Source organism: Temnothorax americanus, unplaced genomic scaffold, assembly GCF_048541705.1.
Source record: "Temnothorax americanus isolate GAGA-0224 unplaced genomic scaffold, ASM4854170v1 Scaffold22, whole genome shotgun sequence".
NCBI lineage: Eukaryota > Metazoa > Arthropoda > Insecta > Hymenoptera > Formicidae > Temnothorax > Temnothorax americanus.
The window spans coordinates 3,821,627-3,832,541 of NW_027509360.1; the positions used below are offsets into that span (position 1 = coordinate 3,821,627).

The following is a 10,915-nucleotide window of genomic DNA, read 5'->3' on the forward strand; positions in this document are numbered from 1 at the left end:
GATCGCCATTCTTGTCAACAAATACGCATGGATCCGACTTGATTGGAAGAAGACCAAGTAGTTGAAGGACATCCTTAAGTGTCTCGTACCACTGACGTCCAGCTTGTTTAAGGCCGTAGAGGGCTTTGTTGAGTCGACAAACCCGGTTACCGTTAATCAATTGGGATAGCATCTTCTTGGCTTTAGATGCTAATTCGGTACCAGATTCCTGATGAATTATTCTTCTAAGCATTTCTTCGAGCAGCTCAGGCTTCGAAATGTAGATCTCCGTGTCTATGTTACTATTTAAGTAGGCCGTTTTCACATCAAGTTGCGTGATTTTTAAATCAGATGTAGCAGAAAGAGCGACCAGAAGTCTAAGTGATGAAAGTCGTGCGACCGGGGCAAACGTTTCGCGGAAGTCAACTCCGGGACGTTGTGAAAATCCCTTTGCAACCAATCTAGCCTTGCGACGCTCTAGCAGTCCGTCTGCGCCAAGCTTGTTGCGAAGAACGAACCTCGATCCGGTGATTTTCGCGTCTGCGGGCATCTCGACGATATCCCACGTGTCGTTGTCGACCAAACACTTCATCTCTTCATAAATGGCGTCCTTCCATTCTTCAGCATCGTCGCCGGCTATAGCTTGCGAAAACGGAATCTCAGCCATGCACATACCAGAGAAAGCGTCGTACCAACCGTCCTCGTCGGAATCGCTTGCGACAGATGAGGTGGGATCCTCGTTTTGATGCGCCTCTCCACTCGACGAACCTTGATTTGCGTCAGTACGTACCATATTGTACTGTTTGCTTGGACGTCCTCGATTACCGGTGCGTATCAATCGGGGTCTTCCTGGCCCCCGTTTCTCGTGCGTTGTTTGCTCTACATCTGCATCGTCATCCTGCCTGATAGGTTGATCGTGCACGGAAGCGTCAGGTTCATCTATAGCGGCGTGTTCAATGTCTTCCCCTGTTCCTGGGTTGATTGCGATCTCCGTTGTAGTGGGATGGTCAACGTTCGGTGTCGCATCGCTGCAGGCCGTCTTGTCGTGGTTAGTGGTGTCCTCGCGCTCATTCTCTGAGGATTGTTCGTCAAAGAATTTGATGTCCCTTGAAATGCGAATTTTCTTTAAGCTCGGGATCCAAACGCGATAGGCCTTAGATTCGTTAGAATAGCCCACGAATATGCCCTCCGTCGCTCTGAGCTGGAACTTTCCTTTGTTGGGCACGTTATCTGTAACAAAAACTTTGGAACCGAAAATACGAAGGTGTTCGACATTCGGCTTCTTACTGGTCCATGCCTCATACGGAGTGCCCTGAACCAAACTTTTAGAGATGCATCTGTTGCGAATGTAATTCGCCGTTGCGATGGCTTCAGCCCAGAAGCTGTGCGGGAGGTTAGCTTGAGTGAGCATGCATCTTGCTGATTCGACCAGTGTTCTATTCTTGCGTTCAGCGACGCCATTCTGTTGTGGAGTGTAAGCGGTGGAGAGCCTGCGCTGGATACCTTCCGTCTTGAAAAATGAATCCAAAGTCCTATTGCAATACTCGGTACCATTATCAGATTGAATGGCTTTAACCTTCAAGCCAGTCTGCCTCTCGGCAAATCGCACATACTCTATTATTTTGGAGGGTGCTTCGTCCTTGGATTTCAAAAAGAATACTTCGCACCATCGACTATAATCGTCGATCACGGTCATGAAATATCGTGCTCCTCCGTTAGATACAGTCCTCATAGGGCCGCAAACGTCCGTGTAAACGATTTGTAGCTTTTCGGACGATTTATCGACTCTCGTAGGAAAGGGTTGACGTGGCAATTTTGCGGCGAGGCATACCTTGCAATTACGGATTTGGTTGGTTTCCTTGAAGTCCATGCCGATGACGTTGCAGTTCTTATTCGTCGCTCTCAAGTCTCCGTAGTTGAGATGACCAAAGCGTCTATGCCACAGTTCGTCTTCGTTTGATTTGATATTGACTGCGGCATTGGCCTCTTGATGGGAGGAGCTCAAGTAGAATAAATCTCCTCGTCGTTTGGCAATCATCTGGGCATTCCCCTGAATGTCTTGAATAACAGCGTGAGTTTTCTTAAAGACGACTTCATGGCCCTTGTCCACTATCTTTGCAACAGACATCAGGTTTGTTCTCAGCTCAGGAACGTATAAAGTATTTTCTAAGTTTATGGACTTATTAATCTTCTCGTGGCATGCTGTCAGTTCGACATCTCCTCTTGCTTTTACCTCGGCGGTAGATGCATTCGCCAATTTTATTTTACTGTCCGTATTTTGGAAACGCAGAAACGAGTCTCTATCGTTGCACAAGTGGGAGGTACAACCACTGTCGAGACACCAATCTTGATCCTCGGGCATAATTTTTGAACAGCTATCCTTGTTGGTAAAGAAACTAAGTTCAGTGCAGTTAGCCTTTGCTTCGGCCTTGACTTCAGCCTTCGCTTCAGCCTTTGCTTCATCCTGCTTCTTCTTTTTGGAGTAACATTCCGATCCTTTATTCCCTTGTTTTCTGCAAAAATTGCACTTATATTTTGGCTTCTTAAACGTTTTTGCCTTACCTGGATCATTGTTTGAATTATTCCGCGATCCTTTGGGATTTTGCTTGGCAAACATCGCTTTGGATTCGTTATGGTCCGATCTTCGGATTCTAGCATCATTCTCCTCGATGATCTTGATCTTGAGAGACTCTGCATCGGGTAGCGTATCGCGCGTCTCAATAGCGCACCGAAAGTTTTCAAAACAATCTGGCAGACTATAAAGCAGCATAATGGTAAGGAGATCTCCGTTCATTTCTACGTCCATCGCGTTAAGCTTGTCGACCGTATCGAAAAATTTTGAGAGATGCTCACGTACATCGCCATCGTCTGATAGCTTGTGTTGCACTAATTGCTTTAATAAAGTTGCCTTACGTGCCGGTCCCTTTGATGCGTAGGTGGCTTCTAGCTTTAACCAAATGTCCCTCGATGTCTCGCATCCGCGAATTTGCTTGAGTTCCGATGGGGAGATAGAGAGAATAAGATCAGATCTCGCCTTCCGATCCTGCGAAATCCAGGCATTACGTGCATCTTGCGCTCGGGCGAGTGCTGCGCCTTCACCGACGAGTTCGGGTTTTACGTTGTTACCGCACACGTAATCCCATAAATCGTTCTTTATTAATAGTGCTTCTATTTGGATGCGCCACGTATCATAATTGTCTCTGTTTAGTGTCTCAATGCGTGTGGAATTCACAATATTTGTGTGAGCCATTTCTCTTTCTGAAATAGGTTAGTTTAATTCCCGCGTGCAACAACAAGGAGGTTACGTACGTGTGTGCTGCCTCTTGCTTGTGATTTTGCGTCTAACTCAATTCCGACTTCAATTCAACTGTACCGTGCTTCGAGTTCCGCGTGATGTGCGATCCCTCGTCGGTAGCGTGAAGCGATTCTCAGTATCCGACGCTCGTAGTACGATCGACGCTCTCGTATCGTTTTTACGCCTTATCTGTTCGATAGACTCAACGGGATTATTCTTCGCGTATTTTCTGGGCCCATAACCTGTTAGCAGGGCGTATTGAAACACACAGGAATATACACAGCAGGTAATATTTATTACTTGAACGAGAGACAAAAGTAAAGTGTGATAACTGTGAAAAAAAAAGGCGCGAAGAGAACACACCCGTAGGCAATGAATAAAAGTAACTAGATAGTAGATACGATAGCGCTTCGGGCGCTCCAACGTGATTGGTCCGTAAACAAAACTGTGAATATACATATAATGGTGATTTGATCGCGAACATATAAAGTACGGAAATTGTATTCTCAACAAAAATTGGCAATGTATTCATTTTTGCAAACAAGGTTAACTTTTTCTATTTCAAATATTCGCAAGATTATTGTTCTGTTGTATATAATTAAGAAAACACAAACTTTTAATAACATAAGGCATAACGCATAGAGAGAAATCGAGAAAGAAATTTATTAAACAAGACTCGATTGATTAAGTGAAAGAATCGAGCAATCGTTTTCACGTTTAATCAAAAATACTCCGGAAAGAGTGATTTTTATATTAAATTTTCCAAATCGACATATCATCGATCTTCGAAGTAGGCTGACCTTAATAGTCAATCAATTGCTCACGTTTGAAAACTCGATTAGCCGCGAGGAGAAAGACTGAGTAACAAACAATAACCGATTTAAACTGGAATCGATATATAGAGTCTACATGGTTAATCGCCTTTAAAGCACTTTAGGAAGTTACTCATGGAGAAGCCGCACGAATCCACAAACGCAGAGTGTTGGAACTTCAATGAAGAATCTCTCATTAAATTTCTCTTTTGCTAAACATATTCGTTCATGTGTATAAAACATAGAGATATTAATTAAAGGGATATTATAATCAGCATATTTTAAAAAATATATTAAACCTACGCAATATTACAATTCGTATATAATAATCTTTCTATCTCAATACGAGGATTTTATTTATTACCAATTACTTATTACCGATCGAATTACTCTTGTCAGACACATACTTATATATATCGTCGCGAATATTGTTGAAACGGTAATTTTAACCTTATATATGAATACGTTTATTTCATTGATTTCTCGATATATACGCGATTGCCTATTTTCTCTCTGTGACAAAATTGTCTCCGTCCGTCGAACATAGAGACAAATGCTCGTATTGAATCAACTGGACGCGTTCTTCTCGCGAGTTCTGTCCCTTCGAAAGCAATTTGGCGAAGTGTCAGGGGAGTAGAGTAATAAGAAGAAATCGCGGCGATAGACAAGCTACTATACGTCACCCTATAACCGCATTATGCCGCTCGCGGAAGCAATAAAAGGAGAGAATCGACGCCCGGGAAGGGGCAAATAAAAGCGAATATGAGGAATTTGCTCACCGAGTATTTTCCGGGCACGTAAATGGGCTGTGAATGACTGGTGGTGAGCTGAGTGTTGGGGATTCGGGCGGAAGAGTTTGTTTCTCGCCGGCGTAGCTCCTCGAGCGGCTCAAGGACATCCCCGTAATGTGTCCTGAAGAGATCTGCATATCTTGAAGCGAGCCCTTCCAAATACCCCCTCTCGCCCTCCTGTAACATGCAACAAATCGAAATGATTAGAAGTTTCCGCAAATAATAATAAACGCAATATATGTAAAATTTGTGCACATAAACATGTCCATTATTTTACGTGTAACGTAAAGAAGATGCCGCGCAACGATAGTTGTAAAAAATTATCGGTCTCGTACTGTTTAATTAAGAGATCGTTATATCGAAAATCAAATCGCTAAATAATAAATACATTTTTCTTGTTATATTGCAGTGTCAAAAATCACTTGCGTGTGATTAAGTAAATTTGTATAAAATGCGTTAAAATTTTCCCATTAGTTGATAAATTAATAAATGCATGACTGTACAATTTTGAACGCAACCGTCATAAGATCAATTTACGTTGGAAGTATGGAACGAATTAGATTAATTATTGAGTCCTTTATTAACGAAGGCTGACAAAAGCATATGAGATTTTCCCACATGTTGCAAATAATAACGAATGATAAATATGTTATCTGAGTAAATGGGATAATCACGTTGCACGTTGCACGTATAGTTTTTCAATACACTTGGATCTACATTATCGCAATCGTAATATGTTCAAACCAATTTTGTTCTCTCATTACTGATTTTTTAATTATATAATTTCATTTACTACTAAAATTTTATTTATTATTAAATAATTTCATTTAATATTATAGATATATTAGATTAATATTAGACACATATATGCTCTCTTTTAGCAGATATTACTTGCATATTTTGCGTAACATATGCGCGACTTAAAACGACGAAAATTTATAAAGTACTGTAAGGAAAGACTCTGAAAATAACATATTTTTATGTCAATGTTGATAATATTACATTAAAAATTGTAGCATTTCTTATCAAGCAAACTGATATTCTCGAGATGTCTTCTCGCGCATAAAAAATGTGTGTACACACATACAGCAGCTTGTTTTCCCGAATCGAGCCAAGCCGGCGCAATGGTGTATGATTCAACAAGGTAAGTGCACGGGCGGATGTGAGGGGAAAAGAAAGTCAAACGTCTCTAGGAGAGAACGTACGGTCCAGAAGAAAAGGAAGAGAAGGGGACAACGGGAAGTAAGAGAAAGCCGAGAATAAGGATCGGCGTACGACGAAGGTTGGTGTCACATTAATATTTCAGGATTCCACTTCCGTCGCTTTCCGATTCGACTCTCTCGGCTCGTAGTAACCGTGAGAGGACTGTGTACGTCCTTCCCTTTTATGGCCGCGAGGAGGAAGCGAAGGGGATAGTGGGTGCAGGAGGAGGATCGTGAAACGGGAACGCTTTGTCTGGCACGAATCGCCTCCTATTTACACTTTAAGCGGCCTCCATCTATCGTCTGCCTCCGCTGCTGCCGTCGCCGTCGCCGTCGCCGTCGCCGCGCGCTCTGTCGTCTCTCCGCTAGGTGCCGGCAAACGATATTCCGCGGCTACCACCGCGGTCGTCTCCCCCGGATTTAAATCCCATTTGTAAATATTCCCTTCGCGGCTGTGAGTGAATTACGTGGGAATTATGCCTGACGCGAAGAAGCAGTTCATCTTCCGCGCGCGCGCCCGCTCCAATTTCGCGAAAGGCGCTGACAGGCTTTACGCCAGCTTCGCGACAAAGTGCGGGATGCGTTTAATTCCCCGACGGTGACATGGCGAAATAAAGAGAATCTTTTCTGCGTGCAATGTAATGGAATATAAGATGTGTTGTACACCAAACAATTACGTTCGTTGGCAATAACATAATAAATTTTCAAAGAAAATCTCTAGTACATTTTTATTAGAAAATATCTATCTAATAAATCGATCATATAAAAGAAGTTGAATTTGTGTAGCTATAAACATACGAATCATTTCCGGTATTTTCTTCAATGCTCTCGCAAATAATCAATCAGCTTAAAACCCATTTTACTACGATCAAATCTGTAGTAAACACACACGTGACACGTAATACGCATCGGTAACGCTACAGATATTCAATGAATCGATGGGAGAATGGAGTCATCAATTGCAGAACGTCAAACGTCAAGATTTTCATTACGATATAATCTATTCCGACGGAGGGGTCCTACCTCGGGACGAGTTAGAGAAGACATTAAGGCGAGTGTCGAAGACGCGCGAAAGATGAAACGAACGGAACGAGTCATCGTTCCGCCACCCGTCCCTCTTCCCGCCCCCTTCGTGTGCCCGTTTTCTTCGCCCCTTTATCGATAATCCGCGAGTATTAATTAGAATTCCAATCTTCCGATTTAATACGATGTGCCCCCTCCCCCGCCGTTTCCAACACTTTCCTCCGCAGTTCCAACCTCTTCCTTCCACCTCCTCTTTCTCCTTTTCTGCCCTTTGCCCCCTCCCCCCGTTATTTTCCTCCGAGCGGCTTAACGGTCAAACTGAAACTTTCAAATTGAGGGCGCATAAAGCGAACGAATTTTGCACGCGCGGGCACGACTCTTTGGAACTTCATCGTGTCGTAAATTAAAATTTCATCCATGAACAGATAATTGAGGAGTGATTAAAGCGTTCATTTTTTGCCAAGCTGGTTGGCGAAATGCTGATGCAGGAATGTCCTCGCGGTCGACAAGACTCCTATCTCGCTCTGTTTTGATGTTTCATCAAGAACCTTCGCGATCGTTTATGTTATTTGTGCTCAAAAAATGATTTAAAACAGCCTGAAGCTTGAAACTCGTTTCTTATTACGACAAATTTTTTTTATCGCAAACGGTTAAGAAATAGTCCATATTTGTCATAAAAATCCATAATAAATATCAAATAAAAATATATTAAATATATGATTACAAAGTTTCGGCGTCGTGCAATCTACTTTCAATGTAAAAGAAAGAAAGAAAGGAAAAAAAAAACAAGCCGAACGAATTTTTAGCAAAATATAAAACACGCAACGAGAGCATTCCTTTTGACTACTCTTTAATCTTTCAACGCATCCGAATTTCTCAATTCTTTAGAAAAGGTGATGTATTCCCGGTGTCTTGTATATAATTGCATAATAGAGAATAACCGCGAGAAACATAATTGCACTGGTGTCGCGCGCTATTTTTAACGAGCACGCCGGGTTTCAGCGATTAGCCGGGTTTTACAAGGGACAATAAGATTCCTTCTGTAAATAGCAAAAACAGTTGGCGCATCAGGTTTTTCTGCGCGCGAGCTAAGTACCCGCACCAAGGTAAAAGTTAATTTTCTGCGCTACCATTCTATCGCGCCACCCGTTCTATCTGGCAGAAACCATTTCATTCTAACGAGATATAGCGGTATACAACATTAGCTACCTGGTTCGAGTCGACGCTTTGGACGGACATCCTAACAGCGCAACGACAACCGCCCCCTCAGCGCAGCTCGATAACAAGGCGCGCACTGTAATTATGTTTCGTCTCCTCCCCCGTCATAGATTTTCCGTGAGACTACACGACACACATTGCTATCTGAGAAATTGCCGTTATCTTTGATCGAGAGAATTTTACGGATAATAAAGACAGTTTCGGCATGACAAACGACGCCGTTACATTATTACGACATACATGGTATACGTATACCTTATCGTCCGTCCAGTTTTTGTTAAAATGGATCTTCATTAACCGCCGTGTAAAGCGAGAATGAAAAAGATCGTGGAGAAAAAAAAAAAAAATAAAAAAATGCTAATGCGTCCCGGACGAACATTTACGCAATGCACCCCGTAATGCAGTGTGACTGGCTATCGCATATTTCCGTGCTAAAATTTTCCGCGGAATATCATACGCGCGCGGTTTCTGGTATTACGGTGGGAATAACTGCTGCGCTTTTGTAGCGCGATCAGCAACGCAGAAACGAAATTTTCCGCGTGAAATATTATCTCACTTGCAGAAAGGATTACGTTGAATTGACAAGTAAGCTGCTCAAAGTTTGACGGTCGATAACGTTTTAAATTCTTCGTTGCACTTTTTCCGAGACTCCGTTTTGCGGAGGGATCACGGAAAATCGGAATCGCGCTCCGAAAAGGGGATCGAAAGCGAACTCGGGAGAAAATAAAATATACTTGTGCCCTATTTATCTATCGTTCGCTTCCGCTCGCGGCGGAGTTGGCGATTCCTTCGGTTAACTTTTGTATCGGCGCGCCGCTTCTTTCTTTCTTTCCTCGCCCGCACCATCGGAATTCAAAGTGGTCAGCGATGCGCGCGTGATCCGCTTTCGCTCAAGAGGATAAAGCCCGCGAAAACCGTTAGTCATTAAGAAGTGAGAGGGAACGGATCAAAAAATCAAACGCGTCCGTCAGTTCTCATATTTCCTTTGAAGTAGGCAAACCCACTTTCAGAGTGTTAACATTGCCGAGCGCGCGGCACAACTTTCCGGAAAATTATTTTACTCCGGGCGAAGGCAATCCCTATTGACTCGCCCGCGATCGCTTCGACGAGGTTACGGGATGAGAAGGAGCGAGGGTAGCGAAGAGGAGAGGAGGAGAAGGAAGTAGAGGGAGAGAGGAAGCGGTCGAGATGAGATAGAAGAGCGGAAGAAAATTGAAAAGTCAAGAAGCTCCCCCCCCCTCGCCCTGCCGACGTGCTCGAGTTTAACCGCGTACTGCAAGACGAGCTTTACTCTCTTTACTTCTCCTTCCTTTTATATCGGTCTATTTATTCACCTATACCTCCAGTTTTCTTTCTCTTTCTCTAATACTCCTCTCCATTTTTCGATGACTCACCGTCTTCTTTTTCTTTCGCGGTATTCTGTCTCTTTGTGCTCTTTTACATCTCATTTTTTTATCATGTCACAAGCACGTTTTTCGCTCGTTGATTTGAAAAAATTCTCATCAACGGTTACTTACGGATGTGATTGCAGACGAAATGTCGTGTAACAATGATCGTATAGTATATTTCCCGATAAAAATTATACTCGGAAGTGTACCGCTTTTAACGTTCGTCAAAGATTTTCGAGCGCAAGGTATTCGATAAATAAAAGTCCTCATATATAAATAAAACGCCCTCATCACGCAGCGCGATGGTCATTCCATTGCGCTGTTTTCTGGTGGCAGAATGCGGCATCCGTGAGCATTCGCCGGAAATAAACCATCTCTCGTATAGAGGCGCATATCGATTTCGCATACGAACGACGCTTCTCGCCCGCTTGAAACTCCGAGGCGCGAAGTAGACGTCGGTTTTACGATAATTGGGCGGCCCGTGGAGCACTCCACTGCCTTCTTCTCCCGGCGCGATAGAGGACGGAATTATTTTCGGGAGGCCCCTCCAACGGGCATTGCACCTGCCATTAGCGGAGGCCGAGCAGCACCCGGCGGTATTCGTTTCCTCACCCTCATTATTTACATATACTTCATTTACTCGCTTTCGCGTCCCACCGACGCGCGTCGGCCCACCATCGACGAAATGTAATCCGCGAAAAGCCGAGTGGGGCGGCAATCACGATCTTCTCGCGCCAGACATTCTCCGGACTCACGCTCGATCGAGAGCCTCGGTTGATAGCGAAGAGCGAAATCACGTACTCGCATTGTTCTCGATCGGGTATGGTTTAAAAGCAACGCGTCGGGTGAGATAGACTTCCTCGTTAAAAACGTGTCGCTTGTCAATCCTGAGAGACTATTACCTCGTACACTATTAATGCACGTTCCTCTCATATTCCTTCTTTTCATATTTTTCTGCTTATTTCTCTAGTGATAGATGTAGTTTATATGTGTATATATATATATATATATATATATATATGTAAAACGGCTCATAAATGCATATGCAAATATGGCTTCTCAATGTATACATATATATAGTAATTTATAAATGCGCTAATGGCACTACGGAAAATAACATTTCATCGAATCGGCAACTACTCGATTCATTCGATTAAGTGTGACTGTAATTATTGAGCAATTATAATTATATGCAAAAAATTAGTTA

General features: G+C 43.1%; 1 protein-coding gene across 1 annotated transcript in view; it reads right to left on the reverse strand.

The window, feature by feature from the left end:
* LOC143898179 (uncharacterized) overlaps positions 1–8,341 on the reverse strand; it is an 86,045-nt gene extending 77,704 nt beyond the window's left edge. Inside the window, exons 1-2 of the mRNA XM_077407480.1 lie at positions 8,312–8,341; positions 4,866–5,054 (exon numbers count right to left, since the gene is read on the reverse strand). Of these exons, the coding sequence (XP_077263606.1) occupies positions 4,866–5,054; positions 8,312–8,341 (219 nt within the window). The remainder of the gene's footprint in view (positions 1–4,865; positions 5,055–8,311) is intronic.
* Between the last annotated feature and the right edge of the window lie 2,574 nt (positions 8,342–10,915).